Source organism: Rhinolophus sinicus, linkage group LG10 (genome assembly GCF_036562045.2).
Source record: "Rhinolophus sinicus isolate RSC01 linkage group LG10, ASM3656204v1, whole genome shotgun sequence".
Taxonomy (NCBI): domain Eukaryota; kingdom Metazoa; phylum Chordata; class Mammalia; order Chiroptera; family Rhinolophidae; genus Rhinolophus; species Rhinolophus sinicus.
Genome location: NC_133759.1, coordinates 97,587,298 through 97,600,853, shown reverse-complemented (window position 1 = coordinate 97,600,853; position 13,556 = coordinate 97,587,298). Strand labels below are relative to the sequence as shown.

The window sequence follows — 13,556 nt, the reverse complement described above, 5'->3', positions numbered from 1 at the left end:
AAAGAAAAACTACACTGATAAATAACACACCACTTGTTGCCAGGAGATAGTGGGGGAGGAGGGTGTGACAACAAATGGGTGGCAGAAATGGGGAGAGAGAGCACTGCTCCATTCTTGATTTGGGATACTGTATTTCAAAAATTTCCATGTGTGTTTAAATTCACACAATGGCACACCAATAAAGGTCAGTCTTGCTATATGCAAACTTAAAAATAAAACAAAAACAAAGCTAGCATTCCGAAAAATAAATCACTGTTTTTTTCAAAATATTCATTGATGTGAGACTTTTGTGAAATTTCTTGATAACTAAAGTACGAGGTAATTGAGTCTAAAAATTTAAAAATCTCCTGGTGAGAAAGAAGATGTTCTTAATGAAAGGGTACTCTGGTTTCTTTTTAATTTAGTACATAGATTTTTGTATCTCTTTCAGGCTTTAGATGATCTTGCTATATACACAAGATTAAACTCGATAACATATTTTATATTTAAGTGTACTTTCGTTAATGCTCTCTATGAGAAACTGTTAAACTTTTTAAATGAATCATTCAAATAACTGCCCACAAATCATATTTAGTAATTTGGAATTTAAGGATCTTCTTTGCCATTTCTTAGATGCAAAATATTTATCTTAAACAAAACAAAACAAAACAAAAAACACTATATGTGTTTAAACACATTAGTTAAATATAGTGCAGTCATTTTATAATGATGCCATAAAATGAGTATTATTTTTGAAATAATTGACGTAATAGATGAATCAATAACTAATCATTGATCCTGCTATGATTTTGTAGCAAAATGTAGAGCAACAATATGCAACTCTTAAGGAAGCTAAAAGTCAACAATTAGGTTAATTGCCAAGCAACTGAAAATAGATAGGTAAATTGTAACCCTCACCATTTCCCAAACACAGAGGCACACTTCTCTTCCTTAAGAATAAAACCACTGGTATTATTATATGAAGTATTTTCGTAAATCACACAGATTCATACTCCTTTCACGGTTCCTGCACCTACTGTTATTCATGATGAAAAAGGTTCTTCCCTTCAGTTTTTTCATGGCTGAATTTTTTTCATCCTCCTGTAGTCTCAACTTCTTATCCATTACTCAAGATTGACCTTTCCTGACCATCCTATGTAAAGTAAATGTTTTCTTCATAGCACCACACTTTTTACTTCTTTCTTCAACATTTGTCATATTTTGAAATTTTTTTGTTTACTGTCTGCTTGTCCCCAGACCACAAGTTCTAAGAGGATTAAGAAGATGCCCATTTTTTCTCACCTTTTTATCTCCAACCCCGAGTACAGTGCAAAACAAGTATTAGGAACTCAATAAATATTTATTTATGGCAGGAAGACAGGAACCAAGAAGGAAGAAACTTGTCCTCCTTCCATTTCTTTTTTAGTCTACATTTAACATCACAATTTAGAGCTCAACAAGAGAGAAATGATATCCATGTTAGGTTATTTCAAGGAGAAAAAGGACAGAATCGTGAGGACTCATGGGTTTAAAAAACGGTTGAGTGTAAAATGTCTGTCTGGTTACACAATTTCCTTAAATCTGAGGCAATAAATGAAATGAATCAGTTTAAAGGTAGAACATTGTCAGTAAGTAAAGATATAAAATATGGTTATAATATGTAAATGTGCTATTATATTATGCTATTATACTATTATAACATTATATGTAATATAGTGTTATGTTTTTAAAAGCACATCTTTATTCTAGAATGTAAGTTCCACAAAAGCAAGGACTATGTTTGCTTTCTTCAGTGTTACAGCTTCAGCACCTGGCATAGTGCCAAGAATATAGTAGGCAAGAATTAAACAAAATGTGATTCACAAAATGAATAGGAATTAAGAAGGGCACCATTCAGATCTCCAGTCTTCTGCTTTATGTGCATGCGATTTTTTTTTTAATATCAGTTTCATTGATACTTAAGCACCTTTTAAGAATCTGCTTGGCAGGTTACTTAGAATCTGAAATCAAGGAGAATAAAATTGAACGACAAAATCTCTCCCTCCTCACGTGACTTTCTACAGAGTTTAATTTGATGCTCATTCATCACAGAAATTGATCTGCAAAATACAAATTGCAGCAGATCTATAAAAATGACCTTGGAAACTCTGTTTATGGCCTGGGGACCACAAGGGTACCTGGAAAATCATAGTCAACTGTGATGGATATTTCAAGGTGTTTTTAAATGTCAACATGTCCTTGGTTTTATTGCACCGAGTTGACTTTATTTGCTTTTTATTATGTAAAAGATTTTGGGTGAGGTCACATGTGATACGACTGGGGAAAAAAAACTTTTTTAATCTAGGCAGAGTCAATTTTTTTATTGAATAGTTTTTCATGCTTTCAAAAATAATTAGCTTACTTAAGTATCAATTCTCTATGACCTCTCCTTTTAACCATGACACAGAAGAGTGATAATAAAACTACCTCTCCAATCCTAAAAACATCTCTCAGAGGAAAATGCCGTATTAAAGACTAAAAGTTTCAAAAGAAAATGGGAGAGAGGGAATAGGCTCTGAAAATGGTGCATGGAAAGGAGGTAGGAAAATAAGACCAGTGTTTAAAGGAATCTAATGGAATATACAGTATGGCAGTTCACTTGTGTCTGATGGAGGGGCCGGAGCTGATGCTGGAGAGGTTGTCCGGGAGCAGATCATGAAGGACCATATTGAGTGATCATATGCCCAGTTTGCCTGGGAAAGTTCCAGTTGGCACCTGTGGTCCTGACCTAATTATTAATAATTGTGCCCTCATTCACTATAAAAATGTCTCCATTTTCCACAATAAATATATGGCTGTATTGCCTACAACTCTAGGTAAGACAATTAGATCTTATGGGCAGAAGGGAGTTATCACAAAGCTTTAATATAACAACATAACATAAACACATTTATGTTTTAAGAAGTCATTCTGAACTGAAACTGTCTTTATTTATAGATGACAATATTGTATGTAAAAAACATAATCTACAAAAAAGATTAGAATAATTACTAGAACTAATATCACAGAATAGAAAATTAATATACAAAATAAATTACTTTTCTATATAATAATGATAAGCATTTGGAAAATAAATTTTAAAATATATAATTTAAAATAGAATAAGACATACAACATAATTAAGAATAAACTTAAGATACCTACACTGAAATATACAGTAAGGTAGTGAGAAGCATTAAAGGAAACCAGAATAGATGGAGAGATAAACCATGTTTATGGATTGAAAGACTTAAGACTTTCAAAATGTCAGTACTTTCTAAATTGATCTATATATTCAACACCAATTCAATAAAGATGCAACGGGACATTTTTATTATTTTTATTTAGTATAAATTGGCAACTTTTATAAAATATAGAAGGATATGAAAGATTTTAAATAGACAAATTAGTCTTGCAAAAGAAGAACATATATGAATTTGTTTCATATTTATTACCTAATTTCAAGGTTTATGATGAAGCTATAATGGTCCCAGTCATATAGTGCTTACATAAGCATAGACAAGTAGACCCATGGAATGGAATACAAATTTCAGAAATAGACATATGTGCTAATAACATTTTGACAAAGTGACTAAGGAATGTCAATGGAAAAAGGTAAATCGTTTCAAAAAATGGGGCTAAAGCAATTGGATAAATGCATGAGGAAATGAATATCAGTTTATAACATTAATTTAAAAAATAATGTGAGATGGATCATAGAACTAAATGAAAAAGCTTCTTAAAAATACATGAAAATATCTTTCTGAACTTATGGGAGGCAAAAATATCTTAGAGAGGATAGAAAAAAAGCACTAACCATAATGGAAAACATGGCAAACTTTACTTTATAATTAAATGTTTTGCGTCTGTCTATCTATCTATCCATCCATCCATCCATATAACCAAACCAAAAAACTGTAAAAAAAAAAAATGTTTTCACTCCATATACCTGACAAAGGATATTTAGTTAAAACTCATAAAATACTTCTATAACTCAATAATAAATAAAACATAATAAAGCAAAACCAGAAGACCTAGAGTTTTTAATTAAATATCTAAAAGTTGCAGATTTGTGTGTTTGTACATGTGGATAGTATGTACACCTTGCTTTTAGAATGATGATTATTTGAAAGGAACTAGATGAAGAGGGATACTGGAAAAAAGGAGATAAAATAGATTTTAAAAAGCAGTTAGTAATTTATTAACATACAATTACTAGCGTCCATACTCTCATCCATACAAAGATTATAATGTATCAATATTAAAAATCACTGAGGCACTAAAATCTCATTCTGTACTTTTTAATAGACCCTACACCAACCATTTTGCACTTAATTCAAAAAAGCTCCAAAATTTTCACTATATTTCTTTATCTTAGTATATCCAGGTTTTCATGCCTTAATATTTGTGAAATTATTTGAAGCTGACCACTGGTATGTATATTTAAGGAGGTCTTTTTTATTCACTATCTCACTGTATTTGACTACTTATACTGGATTGACAAAGACTCAGAGAATATGAACATGAGTCAGTTGCAGGTGACGGTGGGGAAATAGACCATTTTTATACAAAAAAACTATAGCATAGGCTGTAAGTGAAGAAAAAAATGCATCAATTGGCTATTGACTTGTAAATCTGGTCTATGTTAAAATAGAGTCATATTTTAACATAACCATGTTGCTTTATTTAATTTGGTCGTTTATTATGTAGCTAATTTTTTTAATATTAAAGAAAAATAGTTTTCAGAACATTAAAAAAAATGTCTTCTTCAAACTTTTCTTCCTCAAAAAAATGCCATTCATTTTCAAGTGAAAACCTCCCCAATTGAAGGCAACAAATCCAGCAAAAATTATTATGACCAAGAAAAGAAAATTGGAATATTAAAACTAACCAAATAGATAATCGTAGATTAGTTTTAGCTGATTTGTTGATCTCAGTTTTTCTGCCCTATGCTTTCACCATGCTAGAGAGCTATTATAATCTCTCATGTGACTTTTTTGTATAGCATTTACCTGAGTTAAAATGTAATACTTTTGTGTGCACCTCTTTGATAATTGCTACCCCATGAGATTTCTAACTTCATGATGGCAGACATAGTGGCTTCTGCTGCCCCATAATTATATATTCAGTTCCTAGCACTGACCTAGCTGAAATACTATATATACCAAGGTACCTTTTGTATCTAGAGTTGTTTTCCTCAATTATGTATTTCAAATGTGTTTTCAAAAGACATTTATAAGAAGGGACTGATAACCTGCCAAAAAGAATATAAATAAGAGTCGGTCATTTATTCCTTCCTCCTAAGATTATATTGACAAGTTATATTCAGTTTGTTTGGCCCATTTCATTTAAATATATCCAAATAAATTACAGAACTCAGTATATATTTGTCTCATTACATAAACGTTGGTTCTACAACTAAACTTGAGCTCATGGCAGGGTTTCACTGATTACAAAGGATCTTAAAAAGCATTCCTTTTTCTCCCCACGGTAATGTTATTTGTATTCATATGGTTTTCTTTATGAATGGGTGGAGAGTGTAATATCAGTGCTACTTATTTAGCATTTACATGGCACTTTATCTACAGAGTTATACAATGAGTTTTATAATGATACAGAATTATTACCATATTTTGCACTCATAATACTATAGGGATTGATATGATTTGAAGTTAAATTTCATTTTTACCCTAATGTGTAACTTAAAAGAAGCTTTTTATTTCCTTTTAAAGGGTATTTTATTCCCTAGAATAAGAAAGAAATGAATAGTAAATAACCCTCCCAGTAAAGCAAACTGAAGAGGCCTTTTACATCTCGAAACAATCCAATTATTTTCTTACCTTTAGAAAGAAAAAGGGTGACTATACTTTTCATTTTGCACTAAGGGTGTCTAAGGATAGATAGCCTTAGACAGATTAACAGGAGAAAAGCAAACATAAATTTAATAACATGTATACCTCCTGCATACACGAAGATACTCAGGAAAACTGAGTAACTCCCGAGAAGGGCCCCAGCCACCACCTTAAATACCATCTCCAGCTACAGAGAAAAGATGTTAGGGGTAAGGGGAGTGCAGCTTGGGAGGTTATCAGGCAAAGCACAATAAACTGAAGATATGGTTATTATGCAGATTTAAATCCCTGCCTTCTCCACTGATATGTTTCTAGATTTAATCATACTTCCCTTCCTGAAACAGGGAGGGAAATATGAAAGGATAACTTCTACTGGTTTTCAGAGCTTCTCTTGTGTCTGCTGGTTCTTAAAAGTGACCAGCCATAATCTTTATGCCAAAGAAGCATATTTTGTGAGGGCAAATTCTGCTCCCCTTCAAAAGTATCTGTCATTCCAGTAAAACCTACTTGTACTTAAATTGTGGAAAGACTGTCTTGGAATGCCAAGGAAATCGTGACAGTGAGAGGTAGAAATGACTTCTTAATATAATATTTACAGCAAAGATAATGGCACTAATGTCAGTCTTAAGTCCATTTCAATTTGAGCAGAAATTGTTGCACAAAGCATTTTTTAAAATGTGTAGAACAGGGACCTCTATGACTAAATATTCTGTAATTTAATTATTTCAAGATTACCTATTCTAAACTGGGTATCAGAGATCAGAGACATTTATGTAACTAGTTATTTACATTAAAAGCCAATTTTTTAATTCCTGCCTACAATCCAGATGTTTTGTCTAGAAGGTGGTGGGCAACTGAATTCTGGGAAATACTTGGTGATATGTATTTCTTTTCTTTTTTTTTCACGTAGATATTTGCATCAGGGTAGACTTTGAAATGTTATGTGTACAATTTAGCAATTAAATATGCTGAAAAATATTTATTTCTAGATAATACCAGGTGGAACATAGGGAAAAAAAGGAAATAACCAGCTTATTTGTAGAGATTAATTCTGTAAAGAAATAGGTTTATAGTTAAGAATAAAAATATCCCTCTATATGCATGGTCATAGCCTGTTAAAGTTAAACACTTAACAAATTAGTTATGGGATTAAAAAAAAGTTTAGCAGCTCATAAGAAAAGTCATTTGAAATATTTTTGTTTGGGCAACAGTTAAGAACAGAATATATTTGCAAATCTTTAGCTCAATTTTGTTTTTAAAAATCAAGTGCTAGCATTTCAGAGTAAGGCTTAGATTATCAACTTTAATCCAATTCACTTCTACTCAGTCTATCCTTGAAAAATAATTCTTTCTACATATACTATAAAATCTTAATTTTATTCTAAGAACAAAATAAAACATCTTATAGGACTTATTCCTATTTACTCTAAATAAATTTTTGTTGTTTCCCAGTTTCTTTTTCTTAAGGTATTTTTACTCTGAGATGAAATTTAGTTACATCAAAAGAGTTCATAAAATTAGGAAATTTATTTTAAGACCTATATGTATGAATATTTGTACATGGAGTGTATATAGTTTATAAATAAGACTACGTACTCATTCATGCATACCTTTAATGACAGAGGTCTCTGTTTATTTTTCAACCAATGTTTTCTCCTAAGGTAGGTTTATTAAAATTCTTTATAGCTACTCTCCACCCTTTATGGTTTGTGTGACACACTCAATGATTTACATACAAAATAAAAATTCTGTAGGTGACTCGTTCTGCTTCATTGAATAAAAATATCAATAATCAAAGCATTTATAAACATTAAGAATGATGAATAATCTTTTGGAAATTAGCAATGCGTATACCACTTCTCTTTGATGTGCAATCTAGGGTACTTGTTGAAAATGAATATTCCTGGGCTCTACCCCAGACAATGAATGATTCTGAATCTTTCAGTGTCTGATCCAGGAATCTCCATTTTAACAAGTTCTCCAGGTGATGCTTATGTGTACAAAATATGGGACAGTTTACATGATTTTGAGTTTCAGAAATTAACTATTTCACATATAACAAGAGATATTAGCTCTTAATATCTTTGTATTCCTCCCTGTTTTACTTTTGTGTAAACACAACCTAATGAATTTAGTCAATTTAATGAGAGGGAAAAACTTTATTCTTGGGAGTTATATAAATAAAAAAGTCAATTAAATTTCTTTGAAATTTCCCCTCAACTTTCCAGGTGGTTCTACTGACACTATTTACCCAAAAGCCCTCTTTCAAATTGTCTTGTAGCATCCCACATTTTTCCAGTCACTTACGGTCCTTTAGAATCAGCTTCAGATCAAAGCTTCTATTTAGATCTAGCCTTATCCAGCCATTCAAATGGCTTTTTATGGGATTGCAGCAAACTGAAACTCGGATCACATTCTCTGCACCAAACTGCAATGACTCGATTCTCTAGCATTACTGAGAAAATGTGAAAAAGCCTCTTATTGGAGAGTTTAAGTGACACATCACTCCCCTTATTTAGAGCTATTTGAAATGTTCATCTAGACTACTATGCTAAGAATGGGAAACTAAAATGTACCTCTAGTTTTAATTTTGTATGATATTGGAAAAGAAAATGTGGGACTGTTGTGAAAAATAAGACATCTTAAATATGATACTACTATGAATAATAATAAAAGTACACATTTTTCGTTAAAATAAGATCATTATAGATAAAATGCATAAGAATGCTCTCATCTACTTAGTTATAAAATCGTTTACTAAGATGGATGTGAGCAGGACCAAAAAACGTATTTCCGTATTTCTTGTCTAGATTTTAATCCACAGGTTTCATAAATGGTAGGAATATGAGCATAATAATCTCTGTCCATGAGCAACTATTAATATTAATTCTCTAATTTCTGAAACAAATTAAGAGCTGCACACATTAGGCAGAAAAATATGCGTGCAAACTTTGAATAGAAAATTGTATTTCCAGGATTCCACTAAAACGTACTTCCTCATAAACCATCTCTAGTAAAAGGCCCTCTCCTCTTCTGAGAAAGCTACTTAATCTTACACTCTACATGAAAATGCCCTAAATTTTTATGGTAAAGGAGGAAAGTATGAAAAGTACTGGAAGAATTCAGCAGACCCTCTCTCTGCTTAGAAACTCCAAAGAGAAGCTTCCACTCCTTATTTTGCCTTGGTCTCTTTATCAGTGATCTTCATCCACTATTACCTCCCCTAGAGAATGAAGGATCAGAGACGTTAACTAGATATTTTTAATAAAATACAGTCACAGTTTAACCCCCATCACTTTTATCTCGCTTTGTTACAACTACTACATGAGAGTGTCAATTCCACAAAAACCTTAGAGCAATGGCTTAATATATTCTACAGCTAGTTTTTCTTTCCTTTTTTTTTTGTAGGGGGGGGTGAAATTTAGAATTCCCCTAAACATAGGGCCTTATTTCAAAATGTCAGTATAGGAGAGTGCAAGTAATGTAAATAGCGGACCTCTATCCTGCCTCTGTCCTCGCTGGAAATCCTGAGGTATGTGTGTTGTGTGGGGGGAGCTATTTAGGTGGGCAGATAAATGGTAAACTATATGTAGTTCCATTGATATTCCTTTGATACTTTTGGTGCAAGAAAGTTCAAGAAAATTTAGGTGCAAACACTTCAGAGTATACACCTGCTCGGGGTTTGGGGGACCCCATCCTCAACCCCTTCCCATCTTTTCTATTCAGTGCAGCAAGGCTCTAGGGCATCAATACATACTTCCCAATTTTGGCATCACATTCCCCTGGTTCAGCATATTTTTCAACACTGCAGCAAGGCCAGCTCTATTCCAGACATATATTCCTCCACGTATTTATAAACTAGGTTCTCTAGCCCATGCCCAAAAGTCCCTCTCCAATCTCCAGAAGAGGGTAGGGACAATCAGAGCAGGGTCCCCTGATGTCATTACTGCTCCTTGGCTCCGCCGGCCTTCTGTCTGCACTACATGGATGTCCTGTGTAAATTTAGAGATGTCCTCTGGTTAGACAAGCCTTTTTGCATTTGGCCCTAAGCAGGATTGCTGTCCCTGGTGCTGAACTATGTTTGCCCATCAGAGAGACTGCTGCTAGGTCAATGGGGCTGGATAGAAAACCTGGCTGATTGATCTTAAGAATGCGGAAGAGCAGGAGCAAGCAATACTTTGATGTACACGAACAGAACCCAGAACCCCTCCCCCGCCAAAAAAAAAATCCGCACATCTCCCGGGTTTGTGCCAGTGCCTCATTTGCAGTTTTCTCCTCCAGACCCCCACCCAAAACAGCTCCAACATGGCCTCAAACGCCTGCATTTATCACCACAGCCCACCTAGACATCACTGTGCAGTAATATCAAAATGCTACTCCCCAGAAACAAAGTCTTTATGACGCTAGCTTTTCCACTTTAAAGCAAAACAAATAAATCCAATAAATTAGCAAATAAATGAAAGTGACCTTCCTCTTTCCTTCCTCCCCACATATTCACATCCCCCTAAATTACAAAGCCCCAAATCCTAGAAGAGTGTTTTAAATCTGGGTGGTCTCCGTAGTGCCACATCCCCACCCCTTCCCCCTCCTCTCCGGAACAAAACGAAGCCGAAAACAGCACATCTTACCCAGGGTAGAGCGATAGCAAGAGCAGGATCCACACCGTCATTTTCTGTGAAAATACAGGAGTCGAGTAGACTGAGCTTCCTGTGCTCCATATATTTGGCGAACTCATCGCCTTTTTTTTTTTCCTCCTCTCGCCTCTTGGTTGCAGAAGAATCCCTCCCCTTTGTATTATTATTATGCTTATGATCTGATGGTGGCTCCCCCCACCTGCCTCTAGTAGGTCCCGTCACTGGGGAGATGTATTGCTATCAGCTTCGGAAATTAATATTCAGGGGGCAGAAATAAGATCAGCACAAATGCTTGCAGATACCATCAAAGCGTCAGCTCAAGGAGCGGCTTCCAAGTCTGGGGGAATAATATAACTGAGGCAGGGGGAGGGTACAGAGAGACACACACAGAGGCAAATAAGGGAGAAAGGCGGGCGCACTCGTACACATACTCGTGCCCCTCACACTCACACACTCTCTCCCGGGTCCATCGTGGTGGCTTTGTTTGCTTGCTTTATTTTGATTTTTTTTAGAGGGAGCAGAGGTGTGTGTGTGTGTGTGTGTGTGTGTGTGTGTGTGTGTGTGTGTGTAAAAGAAAAATCACGAGAATCTCTGCGTGATCAACTATCACGCAGATTAACGATGAGGTCAAAGTGGAAGAGAGGCATGGCTGCAGCATGAATTAACACATGCGTGGTGTCTTTCCATCGCTCTTTAACCCTTCACTGCACACACAAGTGTGCAAGGACTGGCTTTTGAGGAGACAAGAAATGTTTTAGCAAGCCCATAAACTATATTATCAATGACAGAAGGTATGTCTCCTCAGATCTGCCAAGAATCCTTATTTAAAACTGCAGTCTCGGAAATCATGATTACATGGGGCGGGGGGGAGGGGGAGCAGAGAGTGGGAGAGGCATGTGTGTTTCTCTGTAAATCATCCCATTTGAAAGCAGATTTGATGGATTTTCCATTTCACTGAAGGGAAAAGAAAAATGATAGAATTAAAGGACATGGAGAAGTCCTATGCTCCCCAGGATTCACGCCTCCCTTTTCTGCTCTCCATCCCGGTGAAAATGTAGACACAGACTACTTGAAGGCTAAAAAACCGAATTAGCTGCCTGAGTATAGACTATAGACCACAAAATAGAAGGATGCTTTTTGAAGGGAAGTTGGACAAAGAGAGGGGATCAAGAGAACATTTTACAATATAAAGGGATTTCTAGTTGCTGTGTAGTATTGACATTTTTATGTTGTTGTTCTGCTTCGTGACAATCCTGAAAATTTCTGGGATGAATTGGTGTGAGCATGCTTCCTTCTTGCCTAGAATGTTTCCATGGATACTGATGCATGGGAGATATCTCGCTCTGCCAACCTGGTTCATCCACCACAGAGGAAACCCCATTCACCAATCAGGGAGAAGAACGTGGAGGAGAGTTTCAAGGTCTAGTTGAGACCATAGCAAAGATATTCAGGTAGAGGTTCAGGTGAAGAGAACCAACTGGACCCCTTCTGGAACATAGCAATAGGTCATATCAAAGCCAGTGCCTTTTCTATAAGAACTGAGTCTCACAGGTAGGGGACATGAATAAGGAGTCCAGGAGACATAGGGATAGAACATAAGATGTTTGGGGTCCACACTCTATCTCCAACCCTAAAATATACTCAAGGATAGCAGAGAGAATTACTTGCTGCTTCTGGTAATGACATAGGGTGAGGAGACACACTCTGACTAGGAAGGAAAAAGGGCCTGACACACCTGGAAACCTGCATGCTTTTGGAACTCTACCTTCGTTATTTTATGGCTTAGGAAAAAGTCCAGTTAAAACTTGCAGTCAACTGACTTCTTTCTGTTGTGACTGAATAGGAGGCCTACCAAATGTAAACCCCCTTTTTTGTAATTTTTCTTGTTCTGTGCTGCACTGTGAGGAACTTTGGCCCCTCTTATATTTACAAATTTTTTTACAAAAAAAAAAACACACCCCAAAAACCTCAGTTGTTTATAGCTGTGTAATTGTTTTTAGTGAAGCTGTTCGGTCATATTTTTGTAGGCTAAAGTTTACATACTCAGATGCCTACGAAAACCAGACAAGTGAGATAAATGAAAGAAATGGGCTGGTTGTCAATCAGTAAAGTGGTGGAAACCACACACACTGGACTGACCGTATGTACCCTATTTGAATGTGTTGCCTCTGTTCTGTTTTAGTCAGAGTTTCTAGAAGAAATGGAAAGAAAATTATGAGAAATGTCCTAATTTTTAAAACACAGAGGAGGCCAAGGCAAACAGATATGCAGGCTGTTTGGTTGCAAATATTGTTTCCTACCATGTAAAAAAATCTATGTGACAATTGTGTCTTCTATCATCTAGAACATTTACAATTTTCCAAAGTAAGCCTTTTTTTCTGGCATTTAGTGACAAACATTGAAACTGTGAGAATGAATACTATCATATTCAGAAAGTAATAATTCATATACTGATCCCTTATCCGTTATCATAATTATTCCTGTGGGTTATAATCCGTTTCAATAATGGAATACCTCCCATAATATTAAGAGAATCCATAAAGGAAATTTTACTAGTGATAGTATCTGAGTACAATTTCAACTGTGCTACTCCTGGCTGGTAAGCTTCGGTTTGCCCCTTGTGGATTTTTCCCACCTGGTGGCTGCTCTCTGCAAAAAGTAATTTAATATATTTTCTAAGACTTAGCAACACATATTCACTGTTACTTGTAAGAGACCTAATCTAGTAATTTCTTATGTAATCATCTTTTATTTATTCTTACCCATTTTAAAAAAAGATGTGTTTGTAACACATTTAAATACCAGTATTTGATAAAGATGATGTTTTCATTTTCATTGTGAATAATATATATTTATACTAAAATTTCTAAAATATGAAAAAGTTGAAAGAAAAAAAAAAACTACCACTTATATTCTTTCATTCAAACAAGCCATTGTCAATACATTGGAGAATTGTTTAGCAGGTTATTTTTCTCAGAAAAAAAGTTTTAGTTTTAATTTGACACTGTATTGCTATTATTATTGTTGTTGTTATTACAATACCCAGAAGTGAATTATGAGCTCAAAACTTTCA

General features: G+C 34.8%; 1 protein-coding gene across 2 annotated transcripts in view; it reads right to left on the bottom strand.

Moving 5' to 3' along the window:
- The window catches only part of GABRG2 (gamma-aminobutyric acid type A receptor subunit gamma2), a 76,414-nt gene extending 65,338 nt beyond the window's left edge, over positions 1-11,076 (bottom strand). Inside the window, exon 1 of one of the 2 annotated variants that reach the window (XM_019740791.2) lies at positions 10,478-11,076. In XM_019740791.2, the coding sequence (XP_019596350.1) occupies positions 10,478-10,584 (107 nt within the window). In that variant the 5' untranslated portion in view covers positions 10,585-11,076. The remainder of the gene's footprint in view (positions 1-10,477) is intronic. The other variant, XM_019740800.2, reaches the window with a different exon arrangement.
- Between the last annotated feature and the right edge of the window lie 2,480 nt (positions 11,077-13,556).